The following is a 27,853-nucleotide window of genomic DNA, read 5'->3' on the forward strand; positions in this document are numbered from 1 at the left end:
TCCTCATTCATACTAGGCAAGGTGGGTATAGTGTCTTGCCTAAGGACACAACAACAGAACTGAGCCCAACAAATACCACATATCAAAAAATGTATGGGCCTGTATTGGACAGGATAACACAGTGTGAAATGGAGTCAAGAGTGGGGAGAAACATTTGGCAAACTGTGAGAGCAATGCCAAAGGATTTTTTTTAGTTGTGTCGCACAGCTCGGTCTGCATGTGTGCTGCAACTATAAGTGACTTAGACAGCATTACAATGCACTCAAACCATGACTTTGTTCTATCAGAATTACCTCTGGAGTTTACTTGAAATCATCAGCAGGCCAAGCACATTTGTGCAAAAGTATATTAACCTTTTACTGTATTTTTGAGTGGACCACATTTTCCATTTTTAACTCTGCCAAGCAGGCCAAAAAGCGTTCACATGAGGACAGATGAATTATGATTAGTGGGCAATCATGTGCTGGACAGACTTGCTGAAGCGAGTACACAGGACCTTTGGAGGTCACTCTAGTTTATTTGCCTTGTTTGTTTTGCTTGTGCCACGCCACTTGTGCAATTTTTTCCTGCTTCTTTACTTTTTCCATTGGGCAGCAACAATCCTCCGTCCAATTGTTCAGAGAGCTCTCTAATCCTGCCTTAGAGTCGTGCAGCGCTGCCCTAATAGGATCGTAGTATTAACCCCGATGACAATACCACCAGCTGTCGGTAGAGCCCCCTTTTGGCTACTGGAGGAACTTCATCATGGGAGGAGGGGAATGGGGCATTGGATTAGAAGCTGGTGACTGATGCTTAGTGAGACGGACTGACATAGATTGGACGACAAGCGCATGTGGAATAACCAAAGACGCAGCTCAAACCCCATACGTTAAAATTGCTCTACTTTGGGACTACCTTTGTTGTTTTGACTTTTTGTCCATTTTAAAATACTAACTTCAAAATCTCTGCTTTTTATTACTCTCTCCTCCCATTCCAGTGCCTAACCTTGCCCTTGAAAATCCATCCTATCCCATACCGCTTTGGCCTATGCGTTTTATCTCTATGGCTGAATAATCACCGTCAGAAAGGGGCTTAGTTCTGGTTAGGCCTGGTGTCGTGAAGTTGTAGTCCGGACCAGAACAAGCCGCAAGGAGGACAGGCGGAGGCGGGAGAGGAGGTTGGAGAGGATGGCAGTGGCTTTGGATGAAGTTTGGGGCAGGGTGAAGAATGTGTGCAAGCAGAACGGGCTGCTCATCCTGTCCGTGCTGGCCGTGGTCATCGGCTGCCTGCTGGGATTCTTCCTCAGAGGCAAGCAGCTATCAGAGCAGGTCAGTAATAAAAGACCCCATCCCTCCACATGTGAAGGCAAACTACCAGTACTATGTGAAATACTAAATGTATACATGACTAGCTGGTGTAGAGTGAAGACATCATATTCCCTGATATGCAATGCAATAAATATAGCAATGCATTTAAATTTTATTTTAAAATATCAAATATTATTATTCGATAGTAACTACATTTCTGTTGCAGAGATTTTACTTCAGATGCACTTCTTCTGCATGGGCTTAGGACTGGCACATAGAGTATACAGCCATACAATCTATTTATACAACCCTCCTCTTTTGCCAGTCATACACAAACTGTATGTCATGTATTTGTATCTGTCATTTTAGCCATATTTGACATATTTGCCATTAATAATGTTTATAGACAATCTGCATAAACTGCAGTAAAAAAAACATCTTTTTCATCTCTTTAGCTGTGTGCTCCAGCTACAGTGATAGCAGCATTAAGCCTTGTTCAAAACCAATTTATCTGCCTCAGCCTCACAGGACATTCTATATTCTTCATCTTTTTTTCTTTTTTCTTTTCTTTTAAAATGGCATCTCCTTGCATGGTGAGGTTGCTTATAGCCTGTTGGTTGAATTGTGGCTGTTCATTAAAAGAGATCGCAGTAAGAGAGATTATCACCCACCGAGTCAACAACATACCATTCGTATCACATACTTATATAATTCACTGAATAGGAAGAATTAGTCTGAGGTCACGACAGCTCATGTTTTGCTGAGTTAAATATAGCAGAATACAGTTTGCATAAATTAAATTACAGTTTGTACTCTCTCTCATGTGTCTGCTGCTCTCTCCTGCCAAGCTCAACACACAATAAACTGATATCCTTCTTGCTATTGATACAATCTGGTTTAATCTCCAATTTGTAATTACATTGATCGTCCTGACCCTATTGTATTCTCCCCTAACATCACAAGATGCTATCTACGTTACTGCTGTCTGACAGCGTGTCAGCTTAGGCCTGACAGAAGAACAACACAGCAGGTTAACTCCCCGAACTCACCGGTCCAACCCTCCTCACCCCCACACCCTCAACACAAACACATAATGTCATTTCATCCACAATCCATTTGTTTGTATGACACAAGGGAGTTTTGTATCTGTCTAACAATACAACCTGGGAAAACCTAAAGACCTGTTCTGCCTGGAAGAGAGAGCCACTAAGAACCGGTGTCACATCTGCTACATCTGCTTGACCAAATGACTTTTGTCTGTATACCACATTAGCAAGGTGATATATATATATATATATATATATATATATATATATATATATATATATATATATATATATATATATATATATATATATATATATATATTTTTTTTTTTTTTTTTTTTTTTTTTTTTTTTTTTTGTCAACTTAAACTAAAATGAATGTTAAACATGAAGGACCAGCACAGGGACAACTGGTGTACATTTTAGCAGGATCACACTGCGCAAACACAGCAATCTTCTTCTTCAAAACAGAAGCAAAACTCTGTCTGCATCATTGCTGCAGCACAGATGGGCTCATCTCTAGTGTCTCTTTGTTCAGCTCATTCACTTGTGCACCCCAGTCACTCTTACTATATAGATGGTGTAGGAGGACTTTTAGATAGTAAGTATACTACATGAGCAGATAGGAGCAAGATGTGTCTAAAGCTTTGTGGTACTCAGAAACACAAAAGATGCACAATACAAATCATGTGTATTTTAAAAGAACACATGAATGTCCCTAAGGAAGCAAAGATACGTTTTGTTTTGTTTCTGGTGGACATTGCCTTATATCTATCTGAAGGGAGGAGCTAACTACACTGAAACAGTAAACAGGTATTACTTTTGCAAGTCATCTGCATCATTTTAACATTCTCAGACACTTTGAAGAAGTTCTGCATCATCTTTTGTTAAGGGTGTTCAAAAGGGTGTTTCAATTACAAGAGCAGAAGGACATAAAGACCAAAACTTCTTTACAATCTGATCAAGCAAATACTTCAAAATGAAAATAGAGCATAATAAACAAATGTTTATGCAGCAGGACTCTGGGTAGAAAAAAATGAAGGCATAAAGCCAATATCATGCACAAATGTGTCACTAGGAGCAACATCAAATATATGACAGAACAGGGGTTCTTAACCATTTCAAACTCATAGCCCAATTTCTGAACAAAGTAGTCTAGGACACAATCTCAATATGTAATCTAGTATTATTCCTATGCTCTGCAGGAGGTCACATGGCCTTTCCATGGGCCCCCACCCTGTGACTAAGAATCACAGATCATCCTGTGAATAGGACTATAATGTCTCTAAATGTACAGATTAAAAGTTTCATTCATTCTAAAAAGGTATTTGACAGTCCTGCTACATAAAGACTAAATCATTACTAAAAAAGACTAAGTCAGAACTGAAGAAGTCACTTGGATGAGTGGCAAAATGTCTTCACTCTACAGCTTTTGCCCATTTGATAGAGTTGAATTTTCTTTTGCTATGGAAACTATCTGTGTGACTGGGGGATTACACAGACATAAATCATTATGGTTTGTTCATTTGCAGGAGGTGAAGTACTTTCAGTTTCCCGGAGAGCTGTTGATGCGCATGTTAAAAATGTTGATTCTGCCTCTGGTTGTATCAAGGTAAGTAAAAACAATCACACTGCATACACTGAAGACATTGAAGACATTGAAGACACTGCATACACTGCATACACTGCATACACTGAAGACACTGAATACACTGAAGACACTGAATACACTGCATACACTGAAGACATTGAATACACTGAAGACACTGAAGACACAGAACACACTGCATACACTGAACACACTGCATACACTGAACACACTGCATACACTGAAGACACTGAATACACTGAAGACACTGAAGACACTGCATACACTGAAGACACTGCATACACTGAAGACACTGCATACACTGAAGACACTGCATACACTGCATACCATGCATATACTGCAGTGTATTTGCAGATTAATACATTTTCTCTTCCAAACAGTTATTTTACCATTATGGGTCTGTAGATTATGCAGGATATTTTATAAGCACGTCTGTGGTGGTGAAGTTTCTTCTGGGGAAAATGTAAATGAAAAAATAACTTGGGAATTTGAGGTGATAAAACCTGGTTGTATGAATAAAACATCATGTAGACTGCATCTGATTTCTCATGATTTGATAATAGACTCATCTTGCATCACCTCTTATGTGTGAGCGTTATTTGTTTTGTTTTATTGTGGTAAATCTGCAAGCTGCTACTGCATTTCCCTTCTTTATTCTATTTTGAGCACAAAGCTCATAGTTTGAGGTCAAAAAGGTACAACATAACCAAAAAACTACCAAAACAAATAATGCAAAAGCACCCAGTTACATGCTGGGCTTCTTTGTACAATAAGCTACTTACAATCTATGCAACGGCAAAGACTGGATGAGAAATTAATCCTCAGTTCCCTCTGTCTGTCTCACATTCTGTTGCAGTCTTGCATCCTGTGTGTTTAATTATTACAGTAAAATGTATGGCAGCTTTAAGAGTGCATTTCTATGAGGCTGGTCATCACATGTCTCTAGAAATGCCACCAAGAGGTCAAGGTACGTGAGGCAGAACGTTAATTACATCTAATCTCAAATGAAGCGAATGGGTGCCGCGCCAAAAGCTGCTGAGTTCAGTGACATAGCCTAAGCAAATGGCAAAGCAATCATAGTTTTATGCCTGAAAGTAAAAATAATAAGTCACCAGGCTTCGATAGTTTTTCGAGGCATGCTGGAGGCCACCTTGAAAATGTATAACTGGAAGCCTACACATCTAATTAGTTAGCATGGAAGTCATGAAGAGTTGTGTAAAATTCAGGGCGAAAGTGTGGTCTCAAATGTTCTAATTCAAGAGTAAATGCACTTTCTATAATGCATAACTCACAAGAACAAATAGTTTTCAGTGACTTAAAATATCTCATATATAAAACAGATAGCCACATTAGAATGATGTTCCCTCATCATTAGTTTACTCGGAGCTGTATTTTAATTGATTGATGCATGCTTAAGTAGCCCTGTTTTGCCCTTCATTTGAGGCCTGAGAGCTTGGAAAATTAATAAAAACGTATCAAAGAAAAGCTGGTGCTAGTGCTTTCTACAGAGCAAAGCTACTATGAAGAGGTGCAGCCTCTCAGTTCTGCAGTTTTGAACAGAAGTCAGTCAGTTTCCTCCATGGTCCAGTCATGATAGTTGGCACAAAAGGAACATTTGGTACCTGTTTTAAATTCTGACTATTAATATATATATTTTTAGTGACAGGTCTTTGCTGCTAAAATATTGCAGTTGTAAAAAATAGAAATATAATAGAAATATGTGATGTTATTAGTTTTGTTGTAGTTCCTTTCTGAGAGCAATCACTGTATATGTATTTGAGTTATAAATGTTAAGGTTTGCTTCATTGCCCCTATTCTTTCCTTTGCAGCTGCAACTTTTTACCTTTTGGCAATAGCAATTGTCCTGCTGTTCATAAAACAGCCAAAAGAGAAAATAAATGTACCACTGATGATAACTGGGAAATTAAAATGACTGAAAAAAGCACAGTGTTTTTGTTTCATACCTGGCTCAAACCTCAAGCCCCGTAGAGCACTGTAACTCAATATTGTTATTAGAAAATGTCTCTGCTCTGTATTGACATTTGGTTTTCATATTTTCCATTGACTTATTTCAGTGAGTGTAGCCGGCTGGCTGGACAAGCTGCTACTATGTGGTACAGTAGAGCTTAACACAAGGGTGTAGTATACAGCCTATAGCCCGCCTGTCTCTGTTGATACCCTCCGCCCATCGCCATCTGCGCCACTGGCCAAAGCGGAAACCAGATTATCTTGTGTCGCCGTCATGCACAATCAATGACCCACTCCACTGTCCCTTTATGTTTGTGTTGGTCAAGGCTTTAGGGTTAGAGACATATTCGGTCACACTTTTTAATTAAACTCAAAGCCACTGAAACACACTCATCGATGCTGCATCGGAGATCCAAAGGTCAAAGGTGAAGCTGTTAAATGACATGTGCCATACTCACAAACATATGGCTGATCCAAACAGAGGCCAGAGCTGATAGACACATCTGTATTAAAAATATTGCACAAGTGGTAATGTAAAAACATACACCATCTGTTCTAGCTTTTTTCTTTGTTTTCAAATGTGCAAAATGTACATACTACTATGACATAGACTATATTATTACTATGACAAATGAAACAGAAAACGCACACCAATGTCCTTAAAGAGGAGCGAATGCAAAGAGCAGCAACTTAAAAGTGAAAAAAATGCATAGCAAAAATGCATCACGATCAGACAAAGGCTCTTTGCCTTCATCTGATCATTTCTTTTTCTTGCCTTGGACCATCTCAGTGTGCTATGCATTTTTTTCACTTGTTGCTGCTCCTTGACCATATTTATTCATTCATACCTGAAAAAAGGTCTCCTATGAACAGGTGTTCAAAATGAGTATTTCTTGCTATAATAATTGAAACAATACATCAGATTTGTCCAATGTAATTTCTATGTCCATGTTAAATAAATAAATAAATAAATAAATAAATAAATAAATAAATAAATAAATAAATAAATAAATAAATAAATCAATCAATCAATCAATCAATCAATCAATCAATCAATCAATCAAATCACAGCATTAGTTGCCATGATTCCTTCATAATTTGAAGGATTTGACCTGGCAGTGGGCCTTTGTTGTTATAGCAATAATTGAATTATTAAAAAAATATTATGTTTTTTCAATGGGAGAAGGTCTTCACAAAATTCTTCAAATTAGGAAAGAATCGACAGATGAACTGACAGACGACATATGTCCATAGACTGTAGAACAAAGAACATATGTATATGTGTATATACAGTCTAAGCATATGTCACTGTCTTTACTCTAGACTGTTGCAAATGTACTCTACAAGTAATAAGGTACAATCCAGACGCCGCACTGCCGTTAGGCAACAGCAGGTGACCACATAAAGCCCCTGGCCACTTCTGGCCAAGGCCTCAGACTAATTTGATATTCTCTCAATATTTCATTAAATAAGACTAATCTACTTTTATACAAGAAAAGACCATCAAAGTGGTCAAGTTTCTGATTGTTAAGTCAATTTCATCTGTCAATGCACTCCCTCCTTTTATGTTAGAATGGACAGTTCATTACAATTATTTTTGCTCTTTGTAGAGGATGTCTGTGTGGTGAAGGCTAAAGATCTCTCTTGACTCTGAATGAGCAGTACAGTGTAGTACACTGAATGAGTATTAAATGATGCATATAAACATCATATAAAAATATAAAAATGATACATATAAACACAGTATTCACACACCCCTTTCGCCCCTTTTATCCATATTAAGCGTCAGTACAGTACATTCATGCGAGCTGCCGAACTTTACGCACAGAAAAGTAGTCCCACTGACACACAGACACACAGACAAATACACAGACACACATACACACACACACACACACACCCACACAGAGACAGACACAAATACACAGACACACACACCTACACACCCCGACGCTCTCGGTGCATCAGGGCAGTGCGGCAGGGCTGAGTTTAATTTCACATAGGAGGAGAGTCCTCAAATGCAGCTCAAGTGTTTTTGTTTTATCTCAGAGCTAGTTCAAAGTCCACATTCTCTATTATGTCTAAATTGTCTCCCTCAAATTGGTCCTGGTTTTGCTCTCAGAATTTAGATCTTTCTGACTCAATGTGAAAAAGTCAATAAACAGGTCTAGTTTAAAACATGATTTAAACATATGTGACAAGGCGGAGGGCTCCATAGGACTTCAGACAGAATGAAGCTTGTGCACAAAAAAGTATCTGGATGTTTATGCTCATACCAGCTTCAGTGTTAAAATGCATCAGGAAAATGTCTGCTGAAAAGCGCAAAAACATCATGAACCTGACTTTAACATAATAGTGTCTGATGTACATTTTGAAATTAGGCGATTCATTTGACCAAAACCATATTCTAACCAATTTCTGGGAGTAGGCCTGTTGCCATCAGCTGTTATGGACAAAAACAAAAATGTAATTGTACCAGCAAGAAAACGGTAGCCCTAAAATAGTACCAAACTATAAGGTCCTAGAAATGGAAGTTCCAATCCATCCTAAAGAAAATAGAGATGTGTGAAACTCAAATTAGGTCCTAGGTCCACTAAAGTGCTAACTGTGCAATCCATATCATGTATGTGCCTTGAACACACTTAACTGTGAATTACTTGATTACACATTTTTTTAATTGTTTAGGGCAACAATCAGAATTTAAACTGAAACCTGATTAATGGCACTGTCCTAATAGAGGGTGGAATGAAATCTGAAACTCAGCAATAATTTGGACAAAAACAGACATTGTAGCTCCAGGTTCCTGTGAGAAATTGTCGACATCCCTTAATTTAAGACTAAGCTTAGTCACCAAAATGTCCTCATTATCCATCCATCCATCCATTTTCTTCCGCTTATCCGGGGCCGGGTCGCGGGGGCAGCAGTCTAAGCAGGGACTCCCAGACTTCCCTCACCCCGGACACGTCCGCCAGCTCCTTCGGTGGGACCCCAAGGCGTTCCCAGGCCAGCCGAGAGACATAGTCCCTCCAGCGTGTCCTGGGTCTTCCCCGGGGCCTCCTCCCGGTGGGACATGCCCAGAACACCTCCCTAGGGAGGCGTCCAGGAGGCATCCTGAGCAGTTGCCCGAGCCACCTCAGCTGGTTCCTCTCAACGTGTAGGAGCAGCGGCTCTACTCCGAGCTCCTCCCGTGTGACCGAGCTCCTCACCCTATCCCTAAGGGTGAGCCCGGCCACTCTGCGGAGGAAACCCATTTCAGCCGCTTGTATCCGCGATCTTGTCCTTTCGGTCATTACCCAGAGCTCATGACCATAGGTGAGGGTAGGAACGTAGATTGACCGGTAAATAGAGAGCTTCGCCTTCCGGCTCAGCTCCTTCTTTACCACAACGGACCGATACAGCGACCGCATCACTGCAGACGCTGCACCGATCCGCCTGTCAATCTCCCGCTCCATCCTTCCCTCACTCGTGAACAAGACCCCGAGATACTTGAACTCCTCCACTTGGGGCAGAGACTCACCACCCACCCGGAGAGAGCAAACCACCTTTTTCCGGTCGAGAACCATGGCCTCGGATTTGGAGGAGCTGATTCTCATCCCAGCCACTTCACACTCGGCTGCAAACCGCCCCAGTGCCTGCTGCAGGTCCTGGCTCGAAGAAGCCATCAGGACAACATCATCCGCAAACAGCAGAGATGAAATCCTGTGGTTCCCAAACCAGGCCCCCTCCGGCCCCTGGCTGCGCCTAGAAATTCTGTCCATAAATATAATGAACAGAACCGGTGACAAAGGGCAGCCCTGGCGGAGTCCAACATGCACCGGGAACAGGTCTGACTTACTGCCGGCAATGCGAACACAGCTCCTGCTCCGGTCATACAGGGACCGGACAGCCCTTAGCAAAGAGCCCCGGACCCCATACTCCCAGAGCACCCCCCAAAGGACACCACGAGGGACACGGTCGAATGCCTTCTCCAGATCCACAAAACACATGTGGACTGGTTGGGCATACTCCCATGAGCCCTCGAGGACCCGATGAAGAGTATAGAGCTGGTCCAGTGTTCCACGACCAGGACGAAAACCACACTGCTCCTCCTGAATCCGAGGTTCGACTATCGGTCGGATTCTCCTCTCCAGTACCCTGGAATAGACCTTACCGGGAAGGCTGAGGAGTGTGATTCCCCTGTAATTGGAACACACCCTCCGGTCCCCCTTCTTATACAGAGGGACCACCACCCCGGTCTGCCATTCCACAGGTACTGTCCCCGACCGCCACGCGATGTTGCAGAGACGTGTCAGCCAAGACAGCCCCACAACATCCAGAGACTTGAGGTACTCAGGACGGATCTCGTCCACCCCCGGAGCCTTGCCACCGAGGAGCTTGCCAACCACCTCAGTGACTTCAGCCAGGGTGATGGACGAGTCCGCATCTGGGTCCCCAGTTTCTGCTTCCTCCTCGGAAGACGTGACAGTGGGATTGAGGAGATCCTCAAAGTATTCCTTCCACCGCCCGACAACATCCCCAGTCGAGGTCAGCAGCTCTCCACCCGCACTGTATACAGTGTTGGTGAAGCATTGCTTTCCCCTCCTGAGGCGTCGGACGGTTTGCCAGAATCTCTTTGAGGCCGTCCGATAGTCCTTCTCCATGGCCTCTCCGAACTCCTCCCAACCCCGAGTTTTTGCCTCTGTGACCGCCCGAGCCGCGGCACGCTTGGCCCGCCGGTACTCATCAGCTGCCTCAGGAGTCCCACGAGCCAACAAGGCTCGATAGGACTCCTTCTTCAGCTTGACGGCATCCCTTACTTCCGGTGTCCACCACCGGGTTCGGGGATTGCCGCCGCGACAAGCACCACAGACCTTACGACCACAGTTACGAGCAGCCGCATCGGCAATAGAGGTGGAGAACATGGCCCACTCGGAGTCCATGTCTCCAACCTCCCCCGGGATCAGGGAGAAGCTCTCCCGGAGGTGGGAGTTGAAGACCCCCCTGACAGAGGGCTCCGCCAGACGTTCCCAGCAGACCCTCACAATGCGCTTGGGCCTGCCAGGTCTGTCCGGCTTCCTCCTCCGCCAGCGGATCCAACTCACCACCAGGTGGTGATCAGTTGACAGCTCAGCCCCTCTCTTCACCCGAGTGTCCAAGACACGCGGTCGAAGGTCAGATGACACGACAACAAAGTCGATCATCGACCTCCGACCTAGAGTGTCCTGGTGCCATGTGCACCGATGGACACCCTTGTGCTCGAACATGGTGTTTGTTATGGACAAGCTGTGACTAGCACAGAAGTCCAATAACAAAACACCGCTCGGGTTCAGATCGGGGAGGCCGTTCCTCCCAATCACGCCCCTCCAAGTGTCACTGTCGTTACCCACATGGGCGTTGAAGTCCCCCAGGAGAACAACGGAGTCCCCGGTTGGTGCACTGTCTAGTACCCCTCCCAGGGACTCCAAGAAGGCCGGGTACTCTGCACTGCTGTTTGGCCCGTAGGCCGACACAACAGTGAGAGACCTGTCCCCGACCCGAAGGCGCAGGGACGCGACCCTCTCGTTCACCGGAGTGAACCCCAACACGCGGCGGCGAGCTGGTGTGGGCTTGCTCATTGCCCCACAGCTGTCCTCATTATATCTTTTTCATTTTCTGATTTTATTATTAGTTCTTTTTCAGTCTAAAGCGCAGTGCAATGTCTCTGTAGAAACTTTAATGGGAACAGAGTGAACCATTATAACAGGTCAATAAGCTTCAATACCCGGGAAGCTGCAGAATGAACAACAAATGTACTGCACTCAGGAACAAATTGACGTCCTTGGACTATTTATGTGGATGTTTTAATGAGTCACTGGGTTCTGGTGCTCATATTGTGACCTGTTGCTGTAGAAAATGTCTATTATCTAATCTTACATTCACCTCTGAAGAAATGGCTCTCTTACAGGGAGCATTTGTCCACATTTGATCACTATTGTTAATTAGTAAATGTTATCGGAAAACAACAGAACCTGCAATGTCTTAAGATTGACCTATTTCAGTTCTGGTACCAATTCTCAAGCAATAACTATCTACCGATGTCAGAGACTAGAGATATAGATATTTATTTTCTTACAAAGTAAATTCTACAACACTGATCCACACACAAAGAACTGTATAAGTTTAAGTTGTAACATTATGAGATGTTTTGCCTGTAAATAATCATATTCCATTAGCTGATTGGTCTCTCCAAGCACACTATTTTGAAGTTTATTCATTTGACATTTAATTATAATAATCAACAAGTGCCATCAAATTGCACAGTATCCAAGCCTTTGTTGAATTGATAAAGGATTAAAGGATTTATCGCTTCAACACAAAGAAAAGGCAAGGTTATTTAGTTATTTATTTACTGTTCTGTGTCTTGTCCCTTTGCATTCACCCATTCAGCTTTCTTCTAATTTCTATTTGCTGCTCAGTACATTAAGAGCTGCAGATATTTTAGCAGAAATGCAAAATCAGGTTAAGATGATGTCTCCTGACAACCTGCAACATATACTGTCACAGCACTCACAAGGTTCACATCTTTGTTATTAATAATGCTTAAAGCTGCACTGTGTACCTTTTCTGGTGGAGGTTCCGCCATCTGCTTGAAAAATTCAAAAATACCTTGAAAGACATGCATTTTTACTGTGTGTGAACAGATTTGATCTGTAAAGTCGCCTAGTGACTCTGTCATGCTCGACTCTACGTGTGTAAATCAGTGTCACGCTGTGCAATTCAAGCAATAAGTTCTCCATGGAGACATGTAGTTTGAAGAACCCCATGACTCATGAGCATAAACATTACTTAGAGGCTTTATCAGTGATGCAGGGACATATACGATTGTTCTACTCCACTAATAGCTCTAAATGTCACAATTTCTACAACCGGATGAAAGCCTATGTCAATGGTTTGCTACAAGCTACTGGTCAATTAAATTACAATTACTGTGATAGTTCTCTCTGTGTTTATCTAACCTATTACTCAGAAGAATCATTTCTCCTTGTATACAATTTTCATCAAAACATAAGAAACAAGATGTTATTTGTTAAAACTGAAGAAGTAAGATAAGATAATACATTTTTCTAGTTTCTGACAGTTACATGCTCAAAGAACATATGTGAAAAAAAACTCATGCATGTAAGATTTTACTGCACATTCTGACGATATGATGATCTTTGAACTGCTTCTTTCTACTACCTATATACTACTACTACCTATATACCACCTATTGTGTTATTGTGTGTGTGTGTGTGTGTGTGTGTGTGTGTGTGGGGGTGGGGGGGTGTGTGTGTGTGTGTATGTATGTATGTATGTATGTATGTATGTATATATATATATATATATATATATATATATATATATATATATATATATATATATATATATGTATATGTATGTATATATATATATATATACATACACACACGCACACACACACACACACACAATAGGTGGTGGGTAGTAGAAAGAAGCAGTTCAAAGATTTAGATTTAAATAGATTTACAAATGCAAGATTATTTCCACCTTGTTGTAGTTGGTTGCTAATGTGTATTTGTGCACTGCAGATTATTAAACAACAGAAAAACAAAAGCAGGTCAGTACTCTTATGCCTTTTATCCATTACAGCTCTGTAGAAGTTGAAGTTTTCTCATTAAAAAATAAACTAGCCTATACTGCAATAGTATCAACTTTACCATACTGGTTTACGCAATCATCACTCTCACAGATTCACAACACACTAAGTATATCACAGTAACACAAGGTTTGCCTTTAAAATAAATAAATAAATAAATAAATTAAATAAAATAAATATCATGGTTCTTACAGCCACATATTGCATATCTCAATATTTTTTCCAATACTGTGCAGCCATACTATGATTGGTCAGTATTTTGGATATTCCAGACTCGTTTCAAAGGGGGATATAGTGTCACCATTTACTAAATACATGGATCAATTCTCCAAGAAGGAAACATGGCCTTTGATTTCATCTGGACCTAGGATTAGTCTAATGCTCTTGGACACAGGAAAGGTGCAGCAGGCAGCAAACTAAAGCCCCATATGGTCCCAAAATCTTACTGTACACTATCCCTCATAAACAGGGAGGATACAAACAGGCTGGACATGGTAATCCCACCTGAATATAGATATTATGATAGAGGAAAATGACTCTTCAATTTGAAAATAGACCACTTTGGATAAATTCACCAGTTGTTTTATAATACTTTTTTTGTACACACCTGAGATGCTTTTAACCTGCCTTATTGTTATTTCCTCTTGGCTGATCCCTGAACACCATTAACATTATACTGTAGGTGTGGAATTTACAGTGTTGGTCAAAATCATATTATGTAGTTGTCCTCCACTTAACCAATCCAAACAATTTGTGCTGTTTGTGGCAGTTCCAAGCCTGGATAAAAAGAATAAAGTAATGTATAAAACTACAACAACTGTACTAGGCCTACTATACAGGCTGGATATGATAACACAACTAAAACTGTATTAATAAGTGTTAAATATTCAGAGAGTGCATCTTTCCAAACGCCTGGATCTGTCTGCATAACAATTTTGATCTTGAAGGTTTAAAGCAATAATTCTTTATTTCTATTTATTTTTTCCACTGTTAGATAATAGTTCAGTTATTTACATATCACTTAGACACCCGCGTAGGCACTGGTTTACCCCGTGTGCATCACTGTCCCGCTGTTACACCCTCCCCCCTCCAAAATCCAAGAGAGTCAGCTGCATTGAGGGAGGTACATGGGATGGCACAACAGGTCAGGTAAGATCGAACAACAGACAAGAGAGTTGAGAATCAAGAGAGTTTGTGTCCAGATTAATTTCAGACAACCTGATTGTCATATTCCTGATTATTATTTGTTATATACTGCTGCTAGACTAATGCAACCGGTAGCCTACATTTAATGGATTGCGGGTTATAAGTTACTTGCCATATTTTGAATAAACATGATCCTCTAAAAGTGAATCTGTTCTAGTCATATAGTAGTGCAATACGAATATTTGGAGAGTTTTAGATGTGAGTTGCTGTTTTTATTGCTCCTGGGGAAAAGTGGTTTCATTTTGGATAATTTAGGTTTTAAAGGTGCTCTATACTTATTCAAGGTCCGCCAACATGGAGATGTTTTTGCTTTGCCTGGAATCTTACAATTAAACTTATCTATTTTGCATTTGTTCAAGTGCAGATTTATTTCCCTGAAATTTGTTGAAAATCTGACCTGTAACTTGACCTGAAGGGGTCACCTGCCTCTCTCCATGTGATGTCATACTGTGGCATATGTTTTTTTGTTTTTTTTTTAATGTAGGCCACACAGTTACAAATGAACTTGAGTTGCCACTACCTTAACCTGCAGACAGAGGACACATGCTCATTCTCAGGCCAGACCTCATGTGAAACCTCAGAGCCTTCAGAATTCACTCTCTGAGCTGCAGAGGCTGCACTAGCAGCACTGATTAATGATTGGCTGCAGGCACAAGGCTTTAGGTTGTGAGGACTCAGCTCAGGTAGTCATTTTATTTTTAAACCAACTGGATTTTGGCATTGAAACTGGCAACCCAAATAAGAGGCTCTTCTGATTCTGCTTTCTGGTTGGATAATCGTTTTGAGAATCCAAGCACCATCATGTCTAGTGTTTTTGTAAATAAATAAAGAATAAATCAACACTGTAATCAGTAAAAGTCATATTTGAGGAAAGAAGGTTATTAGTAACAGGGCAAGCAACAGGTACCACTGCTCAGATTATGGTACATCAAATATTTCAAGGTTTCAAGTGTGTGCCTTCCATATTGATTCTTTGAATGTAATGTTGCTTTATTGTTGGTGAAGGATGGTTATCTAAATGTAAATGTGTCAGTGACTGAGTCAGTGTTATGACTAAAGCAAGGACCTTGGTTTTGGATTTGAATTATGTGTGTTATCCAACACTTATGCTCACTCAAAAACTGTACATAGCTCTTTAAAGCATGATGTGGACTGTTTCATTGATCGCTTGCCATACATTACATCACCAGCAGTAGCCACTGATTAAAGATTTCTGAACAGTATATGATAATATGCTAAAAAAAAAAATCATCTGTAGTTAGTTTTAACCTGGTCTGTTGCATGCAGCAGAGTGCTGTTGCAACACTAGGTAAGAGCTCATACATCTCAGTGTGTGTGGAAAAACTGAGGAGTGCTTTATCTGGTCAGCTTTGTGTAAGGAAAAAACGTTCAAACATAGCAGCAGATTCAATATAGGCCTATAACAGCTTTACAAATATAGTGACTGAACCTGAGATGATCTGGAAAGGTAATTGTTATTTTGTGCTTTTCTTGAAGCACAATGGACTTTGGACTCTCATAAGGAGCAGATACTATGTGTACATACAAACATATAATTAAAAATGTCCTATGAAAATAAGAATATTTACCATAGGTCCATCCCTAACACAGAAGGATCTCTGTGGCCACTCATGACAACAATAATGCTGTTTACACAGATCAGTTCTCCTTTTTGTTTGCCTACTTACAGTACAAAGGTATTGTAAATACCACTATTATCACATCATAGACATTGAAATACACTGTATACATGTGATGTCACAGTGTTGATCCAGCACTTGAAGAGCATCTGTTGTGAAATCTGCTGCACATTATTCTATGAAGCCCAGATGGAAAAGTTAAAAGAAGAGTCCATATTAATAAGAATAACAAAAGCGTAAAATGTTTCATATCTTCAGTGTTTCAAAGTTTATTTTTCTCTGCAGTTTGATGTCCGGCCTTGCTGCTCTGGATGCCAAATGCTCCAGCCGTTTGGGTATCATGACCATCTCCTACTACTTGTGGACCACATTTGTGGCGGTGGTGGTGGGCATTGTCATGGTGTACATCATTCATCCTGGGGGAGCTGCTCAGAAGGAGGACTCAGAGGAAAGCAAGAAGCCCATGACCAGCTCAGCGGACGCCCTGCTTGACCTTATCCGGTAACTAAGAGCCCACCTTTTATCTAACAAGAAACCACATGAGCAGCCAGGGGAGTGGTATATGTTTGTAGTGTCCTGTAATATATGCTCTGTGTGAGACTTGTTGTTGGTCTTGATCCTCAGAGACATGTTCTCCTATTTTTGTTCCCTTTATACAACAGTGGACACATCCATTTGTCATTGTTTGGGTTAGAGCTTCCCTCTGCACTCCCTCTGCACTGCTGCTATGGTAACCAGATATCAGATCCAAATTAAGGCCACCAACAGTAATTTTAAAAAGTAAAAAGTATATTTTTGTGAAATTAGGTCCAACAACACAATAAAGTATTAAAATGTACAACATAAAAAATGAGATGCAACACGTAGATTTGCAATTATTATCCTTATCGGTTTATTTGGCAGTACATTTTTTCTTTGACCCCTGCGTGTGTCTTTTACAATACAGTAGACAGCTGAGTGTCAGAAGCCAAAGTCTTGTGTGCCAGTAGGTTACTGTACTAAGCTAATTAGCTAAGCTAAAGGCTGCCAGTGTGTCGAGGTGAGCCTGGGTCAGTGACAAATGTGAAGACGTTGTGTCATTTGGTCAGAAGAAGGTTTCAATTGGCTTCACCACAGACTACTGCAGCATTGATGTAACATAACCTTACTATGAAAAGGCATAATTAATAAGAGAAATGAATTAGTATTCTCAAATTATGTTTTGAAAGCCATATCTGAAATGCCAATTATTGAAAAATGTCACATGTGAAATATGAATTACATCAATGCAATCAAAAGCTTCTACTTAACATTAAATGTTAAGTAGTTGAAAATGTTAAGTTGTTGTTTAAAAGGTTACACGTGGCCTACTTATGACATTTTGATGTAAAACAAATTGTGATTTGGATGTAAAGTTGTACTTTTTACAGTATTTAGTGGCCTTTGCCTATCAGGCCGGGCCAAATGTGAAGTCCAGGAGACAGCGATCATGTGCTGCTCTAGCTCACCGGCCCTGAGTGTGTGTTCCTGGGCACAGCTGTGCGTTGGATTTATCTGGCAAAGCTCCTTTAAAGCCTTCATCTATCATGCAGCAGACTGACGACTGTCGCGTGTGCCAGTGCCTGCATGTGATAAACAGCAGTAATGAGCTGTGCGCTGTATGAATGTAAATACTGTCATCTACTTGGGCCAAATGTCAACATGTTTTATTAGCTTACTTTTCAAACCTCTGTTGCAGGAGTGCTCAAAAAGACTCGCTATATTACTCTGCATTGTCTCTTTAAAATAGCCAGTTCCACATGTAATAATACGACTGCACACCTTCATCACAGAATCATTTGTTTACAATGTAAAGAGAAAGGAAGGACCACAGTGGTGGGATTTAGAGCTGGCCTGATTTAGATTGAGTGGCAGGTGGCATACATCATGATTTGGGATTAAATAATGTTTATTATAATTTATTACAATGATTAAGTAAACTATAGTTCAGCATGCTGTTGCAGCCTGAATACACAGAGTACACTGCAGTTCAGTGTAACATCAGTATAAAACACAAATTCATTATTTCTATTTCTGCCCACAAAAGATGATGTTCTTCCAGATATTTTGATGTTGTTGATGTTGATGATGTTTTTTGTGATATTTTTCGTAGCATAGCAGCATAACCAACTGTTACTATTTCTGCCAGCTACAGTTAATCTAAAAACAGTCAATATTCCCTTTCCTTTTTTGTTTTTTATGCACTTAGTTTTAGTTTTTTTAGTTTTTATTTTATGTATAAAACCTATGCAGTTCTATTTATCTACATTTGCTCAGGCTTTACTTGTGAATGTTATTTTCAGTACATTTCATATTTTTGAAAATAATTTGTGTTTTGTGTCCCTTCAGCAACATGTTTCCTGCCAATTTGGTCCAAGCTACTTTCCAGCAGGTATGTTTCACAGTCCTATTCTGACAGACATTTTTGGCAAAAAATGTGGCAGAGTGGTTAGTGGTTGTTGAACACTTAAGCTGGTCTACACTATTTAGAGAGTAGTCTGCATGTTCTCCAACTGCCCAAAGAAATGGACAGTCACTAGTTCACATTCATACACAGTGCACATTTAGGACAACTTTTACCCTGGATAATAAAAAGAAAATAATGAATGGGCAGCAAAATACATAACATTTCTTTTGTGATTCATGTTATGATGTGTAGTCTTTTCCACAGTTTTAAACTTTTGCATTTAAAAGTACAAGAACAGAAAAATGAAATGATCTCTGTGTTGCAGTATCGGACTCAGAGAGTACCGGAGCTCATCCCTAAACCTACTGTGGCTCAGCTGTTGGATGAGACCACCACACGTCGTATTTACATTTATGGCATCCAGGACGACAACGGCACTGACGTCCAAAACTTCTCCCTGGACCTCACGCCTCCTCCGGATGTCATCATGAAAACCTCCCCGGGGACCAGTGAAGGCATGAACGTCCTGGGAATAGTCATTTTCTCTGCTACAATGGGTATGAAGTTCTAAGTAGATTCTCCAAATACTAATTGGACATCCTTGTCACATAGAAACACATAATAATGGATCAAAGAAAGAGGTTCTCAGAGTTCCCCACGATAGCCGCATGATTGCACATTCAGTTGTGTGCATTTACTGTGATTAAAATCATTGTGTCTTTCTCATAGGTATAATGCTTGGGAGAATGGGGCCCAATGGAAGTGCCCTTGTCAACTTTTGCCAGAGTTTAAATGAGGCAGTGCTCAAGATCGTTGCCATTGTCATCTGGTAAGAGCTGATAGTTACATGATTATAGAAAGCTTTAATGTTACGTAGACTTGTCACTCTTTTAGAAATGAAAGTTTATCCTGTACATTTAGCTTATTCTTTCTTTATTTGAGATGTAATAAGTAAAAAAAACGTTTGTTGTTGTTCAAAAGAGGCAACTGTTGCATGAATATTTCTGTCATGAATTAGGACTGGGCAATTAGTCAAATTTTAATCAAACTGTTTAAACAGAAGAATTATCGGCCTGGTGTTATTTAATCAACAGTACTGCTTAACCTGTGGCAGTAAAACATGTTTGGGGCAGAGGCTGAAACAAGTGAATAATTTTACGTATTATTAAAATGGCACCGCTGTGGGAAGCTTCCATTTGTTTTAAGTCTATTTTGTCTTTGTCATATTTATTATTTATTTGTTCTTCATTAGACTGACTTCAGTACTTCTTCCATACAAGGGTACAAGAGTCTGTAAAATGGACTTACAATACAGGGATAATCTGGAACAAGTAAAATATTTGTGACATAAACATAATGGTATTAATGGATTTGGAGTTTTTCAAGATTGAATTAACTTCACTTCACACGTCACTGTAATCGACTTAAGATAGAACTTGGGGTTATTTAAAGTGTGAGAATTATTATTATTGTCGTTGTTGTTGTATTTTAGATGTGTTTATTCACTTATTAAATCAAAAGTTGATTGATTGAACCATTTATTTAACTAAGCCAATTTCTATTAACATTTTGCAGTTAATTCTTTCTGTCTAAAGCTTATGTTCATAAATGTTTTATCGCAAACTATTTTTGGGCAGTGTTTATGCTCTGGTGAGGATGCATTTTATACTCACAAGATTGAGAGTTGTGTGCAGTTTAGTTTTGCACCTTTCACTTAGTGACAGTGAAAAGCAAAAGTGAAATAACAAATACACACACAAGACAAGACAAATCATAATCTGTAATCAACATGTTTGCTCTTTGTTTAGGTATTTTCCTTTTGGGATTGTCTTCCTTGTGGCTGGTAAAATCCTGGAGATGGATGATCCCTCTGCCATGGGGAAGAAGCTGGGGTTTTATGCCATCACCGTGGTCATGGGTCTGATACTCCACGGGATGTTCATCTTGCCTGCCATGTACTTCTTCATCACCAAGAAGAGCCCCATAGTTTATATTAGAGGCATCCTACAAGCCCTGCTCATATCATTGGCCACATCTTCAAGGTGAGATAAAACTAATGATGCATGTTCCTCATTGTTACTCTATGTGTGAAAGGGTTCTCCCAGAAGTCTTCATTTGTTTGCAGTATGCTGTACAGTGTCTTCTGAACTTAACAGCACAGGCAGGCAATTAAAAACAATAGGCCACAGTGACACCTAAGGGTGCTTTTTTATTTGTTGATGTATGATGACACATACGGCATATCACCTGCATGGCTCCATGGAAATAGAAAGTTCAAACCATAGTTCAGAACTTTGTAAGTATCTATTTGTAACTATTTCCATGGCAAAAAAAAGAGGTAGAGGCCTTTCTAGAGGTTTGAGGTTAAGGCCTGTCATAGTAACAATGGATGTTTTATGGATTTGTCAGCAATAATTCTATTGGGGAATCTGATGTACATCAGCGATCCCTGGGATATGTAAATAATTAGAAAAGATTTGTTCTGTGCATGTTCATATTCATTGGATCTCCACATTGGTATTCTGGAGTATATTGAACAAGCGTTTTAGAGTTGAAATGTTGTGTAGTATTTAAGTAACAAATATACCCATATTCTTTGGCCTGAGAGCAACAAAGTAACTATACTTTTTCATGAAGTAAAAGTAATGGTGATTTGAACAAAAGTACATTAAGGAGAAGTTGTTAAATTGTTACAGTAATAAGTATTTAGCTCTTATCCATTCAATTTCACAGACAGACATACACATTTGATGCAAAAAGTGCGATTGCTTAGAAATGCATAACATCTGGATACATATTATAGCAAATGGCCAAAAATCAATGTAAAAGTGTGTTGAAATGATGAGCGAAAGTGATGAAATAATTGCTAATGTTTATCTTAACTTGTTGTCCTGTGTAGCTCTGCCACTCTGCCTATCACCTTTAAGTGCCTCTTGGAGAACAACCACATCGACAGACGCATCATCCGCTTCGTGCTTCCTGTGGGAGCCACCATCAACATGGACGGCACAGCATTGTACGAAGCTGTCGCCGCCATTTTTATTGCCCAAGTCAACAACTACGAGCTCGACTTCGGACAGATCATCACAATAAGGTAAAACTGCTGTTATGGAAACAACTAAAGAATGAAATTAACTGAGAAGTTGAGGAGAAGTTGAAACAAAAAGTCTGAATTTTTAAAGCAATTGTGCGCGCAGTTGTAAAGAGCTACTTGTCCCTGACAGAGTGTCATCTTTCCCTAAGCTGTGTCATTGTCAGTAGATACACTATATCTATACCACACAGATAAGAACCACATGAACCAGAGAACCAGTTTAGACCTGTTAAAGGAGCACAAGGTCAAAACACTTCATGGGACATAGGATAAACAGTTTGTCAGACAGTGGACAACAGAGCACTGTGTACTGGATCTTGAGGTCAAATGGATAAGATAAAGTTGAACTAAGAGTAAACAAACTGGGACTAAGAGGTCTGTGCACCAGTACACAGTCTATATGACAATGTATAAATTATGTAAAACACTGAGTAAAGATTTCAATAACACTACTTAAGTTTACACTTGTTTTTACAGAGTTATTAAAAGTGATTAGTGCACTTTTAATAATTCAGTGTAAAAACACTGAATTATTAAAAGGGGTCCATCACCTGTGGCTTTGCCTGGAATGTTCCCCAATATGGCATTATTAACTTATTCCCGCACAGAGAGGGGCCCATGTGAGGTTTCTTGCCCTGGGCCCCCTGGGCCTGTCTGTGGGTGTCTGCTCATCCATGGAGATACATAAGTTAAATGCCATACTGTGAAATATCCAATGCAGAGAAATAACATCTCCAAGACAACAAGCAGGTGGTGGATTATACGAAATATAGCCTACTGTTTAGACTAGTGCCAAGCCTTGATAAACAGGGAATACAATTAGAACGTTAAAACATGTTAGCCTAATAAATGATTTCAGTCACTGAATTTTGCAGTTCACATTTCCAATGTATTTTACTATTCAAAATGAAAAAAATCTGATTTTAAAATTCACAGTGAAAGGATTTGCTGCAAAGATCCACAAAATAGAAAATGCAAATGTGTCTGACTGAAGAGGACAAAGACAGCATTTATAAATGAAGGAGATGAGGGTTTGAGGAGGTGCATTCTAACACATTGTGCTTCCCTACAACTTTTCCTGTGTGTTCGGAGGTTGGAGAATCCATTGCTGATGCTTTACTGAATTAAATTGGTTTGCATTTTTCACTGCATATTTTACACTTTTGACTTTTGATTCTGAGGGTCTGAAAATACTCTGAATATTTAAAAGGGTGTTTTTTATTGGGAAAAACACATTTAAAATATGTTCTGCATAATTCACTGAAAAGTTTTTTTTAATTATTATTATTATTCAAAATGAGAGACTCATGAGCAGTGATAATTCAAAATCTGCTCAAACAAGTTCCCTTCCATAGTAATATTTACAGTTTATTATGTATCCAGTTTGTACTGGTTCTAGTAACTAGGCAATATGTGAATGAATCTAGCGCAACACATTTTATTTAATACTGAATTAATAACAAATTTGATGGGATTTATAAATGTAAATGTCACACAGATTATGCATGAGCTTCTTAGCCTGATCTGGTTTTTGCTAAATCAGTCTGGAAGCTGCTGAAATACAGAGGCAGGACTGTCGCTCAAAAACACGTTCCCTCACATGCATTTTCCTCCCAGGTGAACCCTTTAGTCAGGTCCCTCACAGGCCACCGTCACCCATGTCTGATCACTGTGATTGTAATGATATTAAGAGACCCCCTCATGGTAGAAGTGTGTGACCATCATAATCCTTTGGCAGTAAAACCCATATGACCTGTATTACTTTCACCCGTTATTGCACCATATTTATAATCATTCTCTCTCTCCTCTTCCTCTCTTTCACTCTACATCTCTCTTTCTCCTCTTTCCATTCTGCATCTTCTTCACGCAATACTTACTAATTAAAGGGGCATTATGAGGGAGGACTTCAAAGATCAAACGTCTGTCCAATATGTCCAGCATTGAGAGTTAAATCCTCAAGAGGAGATTTGTTACATCATTTCAGTTAATCTATTCACACTGAAGGTGCTCAATATTAGACAATGATCAATAGTTCCAACTAGTGCAAACAACAATAACATGCCAATTTACCAGCACAGGTAGAGTAAAAATGTAAAAATAAAACAACAACAAACAACACCAACTTCAGAAAAGCTCAAAAAATGTATCATATGTTCATGTTTCAGTCTTTATTTTAAATAACAGTGAGTCTGGCTTGGAATGGAAAGCTATTATATTCTTATTGAGGAATTCTTCTTATGATTTATGTCAGGATCGTCTGAAGGAAACTGTTTGTGGTGTTCTGTAACATAGTGTTCCTTACAGCTTCCATTTTGCTTCCACCTCTGCAGTCTCTCTAATGTCAATATGACCTCTGCTAACAGTTGAATCGCACAAACACCATGAACGTCACCTCATACTCTATCTTTTACATGGCCCTTTTACCTTGGCCGTGTTGAGTTGTAAAATGAATACTTCATTTTTACTACACCAAGAGGATGTGTTGACTTTGTGGACTGAATATAACGCATTTCTAATAAACAGAACCAAAATAAAAGGTTCCAACTTGCTCTGAAAATGTAGAATTTGGAGGAATTTTAACCCTACCTCTTTTCTGTGCCATAGCATTACTGCCACAGCGGCCAGTATAGGTGCGGCAGGGATCCCTCAAGCCGGACTTGTTACCATGGTGATCGTGTTGACTTCCGTGGGCCTACCGACGGATGACATTACTCTCATAATTGCTGTTGATTGGGCTTTGTAAGTAACAGCTATTTTAACACACACAAAGGATCTATTCTACTTGTTAAGTGTCATGTAATTAAGATAAATATAACATGCTTCAGTTTTTGACATGATGTGAAGATAGAGATGATAGACACTGCTGCTTAGGCGATGAGACCATACAAATCTAATGTACAATCTCAAATTTCAAAGATCGACCATGTAATTTTACTGATTTAAAGATAGCACTTTCAAAACTAACACAAAAAGTCCATACACATTGGAATTCTTCTCTTAAAGGTTCAAGTTTTTTATTTGCTCACCTTTATTTAAGTAAGGGAGCTCAAAATCTTTTTTCAAGGAGGACCTGGGTTAAACTGTTTCAAAGTGCGTTTCTCATCATCATTCAGTTATTCAGAATATTATATCTTTTGAATGGGAAAGAGCCTTCAAATCAGGAAGGAATCATTTATTTGAAACTGAAGACGAAACAAAAAATGTAAAAAAAAAACCTGATGTGACACAGCTTATTGAACTGGAACATGTTGAAATACAGACACCCAGGTTTGCTTTGTCAACACATTTGGCCCACGCACCATCAATTGCTCTCATAGAAAATATAATTATTACATGTCATCTTGTTAATGATAATATTTCACACCAAATGAATATTGTCTGTGGTTTTATGGAGCTAAGCCATTAAAAGAGAATGACTGATGTTTTGACCTCGGCTGCACAGAGATCGATTTCGGACCATGGTGAATGTGATGGGCGACGCTTTGGCTACAGGCATCATGGCTCACATCTGCAGGAAGGACTTTGTCAAAGAAGGAGAGCAGGTGCGGTGAAGCCACAAACACATAGGAGGTTCAGAAACATGTTTTATATATTCATAGTTTTACATAAATCCATAAAATCACATGATTAAAAACATGAAAATACAAATTCTCATTCTCAGTCTCATTAAAAAGAAATACACATTTTTCATGATTAATTTTCTGAACAAAAATAGTCAGTTTATTCCTCCAAAGTCTGAATACAGCACTGCCATGTACCTCACATATTGTCACGATACAATACATATCCTGATACGATACGGTCCATGATATGATACGCACAAGCACATTCCTAAAAAGGGGTCTTCAAAATGCACTAAACTGATATTTTGATTATGTTGAATAACTAAATACATTGGAATTTCATGTTCACAAGGCTTTTAATGCCAGAATATATGAATAAGTGACTTTTAGATATGCAGATTCAGCCTTAATGCAGCATTAGAAGGTAGTTAAGTGAATTCATATTCTTTTCTGTATTGAATAACTAAACAATTTATAATTAATCACCATTGTTTAAAAGTATCCGTAACGATATATTGCCATATTGATATTTTGAGTACAGGCCTATTACTCAGTGTTGTATTTTGAGTGGGTTTGTTTAATCCTGTATTGTCCTACATTCAAGGTCTGAGTGCTCAGAAAATCTGTTTTCACCTACCCCCTATCCCTGCCCACTGCTCTGTGTGTACTCACCCACAATAATTTAAAAAATTGTCACATAGCCACTTTTCAACAATAGAAATATGTGGATACACTACTTACTTACTACTTACTAAAGTGAAATGCCACTGTGAAGAGGTTTATCAGGTATGTTCAGTTTGGAACAGGAAGTCTATGGACCCGCTTCTGTTATTAAGTTGTTTTAGATCAATACTGCTGTCCAGACTGAACAAAATGTACAATGATGATTCACATATGTTGTAGTGTAATACTAAATACCTGAAAATAATATAATATTTATTATAATATAACCATAATATGTCCTCTTTAAACTGAAAAGAGAGTAGTAATTGAAAAATGTTCTCATTATTTTGTGAAGCAAATTTAAGTGGGTTTGAAAGCAGATGGATATTTTTGGTCTTTCATCTGATTTTGTGGAGTCACACAGCTGAGCCCTGAAAGCACAAGCCCAGCACTGATTTAATAATTAAAGCTCAAGAGTGCATGAGTTTTTCAGAGGAAAAGGAGTAGTTATTATATGGACAGACATAAATTATCCTTGGAAAATTATACTGATTAACTGGCTACATGCATCTAGATTAATATCTCTTTGTGTGTTAGCCTTGAATGAGGTTATATACTCAGTATATACTTGTGATTTGGGATTCAAAACTGATTTGGCTTCCAAATTTTATAGCAATACTCACCAAGATGCACCTGTTTATCTCTGTTTATCTCTTCTGATCTCAAAAGCCAGACAGGTTTGGGCCTTTTTAGTCCTTGAATGGGAGATTGCTGGAAAAAAAAACATGTGCCACAGAGGGGCAGCCTTTGTGCAAACTGTTGTTGTGTCCTTGGACAAGACAATTAGTGCTTGCTTGCATGTATGTGAGTGATGATAATGGTTGAAGATGCAGAGCAGCTCTGTGCAATAGTTTCTTACCACCACTAAGCAACCATTGGAATGAATGGAATGAATAATGCACCTTTTAAAAAGATCAACTTTGCTTACTATGTACATGATTATTATCGTACCATAATTTAACAACAAATGATAATGCTTACCTTATCTTAATTCTTTGGTCAGGTGCCTCTGATCTGTGAGACCAAACCCATGATAAGCATCCAGCAAATGATGAACTACCAGAACCAGAAAAATGGCTGCTACCAACCTCCACCTTCGGGCAGCAAGCACGACCACCTGTCCCCAGACGTAGCTCGCCTCATCCAGCTAGAGGAGGGCATCCGACCGGTGGAGAAGAAGAAGCACGCCCACTCCTCCCACCACAAGAGAGAGCACAGGGACAAGGACCACTGCTCTATCGACATGAATGGACTGGAGACAAATGTATAGAAATCTATCAAAAATATTTAACATTTAATATGTCACAGATGCCCTGTCAGAGCATATGGGACATCCACAAGGTCAACAGAGGAGCTACATGGACACTTCCTCCAGCGATGACTGAAGAAGGCTAATTGTGGATGACAGCATATAAAGACATTCATAACTATTAAAGATCTATTTGCATGTTACCGTTTGTGTGTGTATATAATTTATTTGTAATAATGTATGTTATATGGTAAGGTGGTGGCAGTGTACAGGACTGGCTATTGAAGAAATAACAATATTCATGTCTGATTTACCACTGGAGTACACAAAGGACCAAATAGCCTACTTCTACTTATAATGAAAGGAATCTGTCATGCATATTTCTTTTTATTCACTTTTATTTTTAGCAGTA

General features: G+C 39.5%; 1 protein-coding gene across 1 annotated transcript; it reads left to right on the forward strand.

Annotated features, from left to right (window-relative positions):
• Window positions 1-1,132: 1,132 nt before the first annotated feature.
• slc1a7a (solute carrier family 1 member 7a) lies at window positions 1,133-27,852 on the forward strand. The gene is made up of 11 exons (XM_033983056.2): window positions 1,133-1,307; window positions 3,864-3,943; window positions 16,673-16,888; window positions 18,755-18,797; window positions 19,138-19,369; window positions 19,542-19,641; window positions 20,621-20,854; window positions 21,712-21,906; window positions 24,511-24,645; window positions 25,349-25,448; window positions 27,196-27,852. The coding sequence occupies exons 1-11, from the start codon at window positions 1,167-1,169 to the stop codon at window positions 27,460-27,462; spliced, it is 1,743 nt and encodes a 580-aa protein (XP_033838947.1). The 5' UTR covers window positions 1,133-1,166; the 3' UTR covers window positions 27,463-27,852.
• Window position 27,853: the final 1 nt, after the last annotated feature.

The sequence above is a fragment of the Periophthalmus magnuspinnatus genome, chromosome 17, assembly GCF_009829125.3.
Source record: "Periophthalmus magnuspinnatus isolate fPerMag1 chromosome 17, fPerMag1.2.pri, whole genome shotgun sequence".
In the NCBI taxonomy this organism is placed as follows: domain Eukaryota; kingdom Metazoa; phylum Chordata; class Actinopteri; order Gobiiformes; family Gobiidae; genus Periophthalmus; species Periophthalmus magnuspinnatus.

Coding starts and splice junctions, on each gene's coding strand:
- slc1a7a (XM_033983056.2), top strand. CDS start 1,167: ATGGCAGTGGCTTTGGATGAAGTTTGGGGCAGGGTGAAGAATGTGTGC. Junction 1,308..3,863: donor GCAAGCAGCTATCAGAGCAG/GTCAGTAATAAA, acceptor GTTCATTTGCAG/GAGGTGAAGTACTTTCAGTT. Junction 20,855..21,711: donor TCATTGGCCACATCTTCAAG/GTGAGATAAAAC, acceptor TGTCCTGTGTAG/CTCTGCCACTCTGCCTATCA.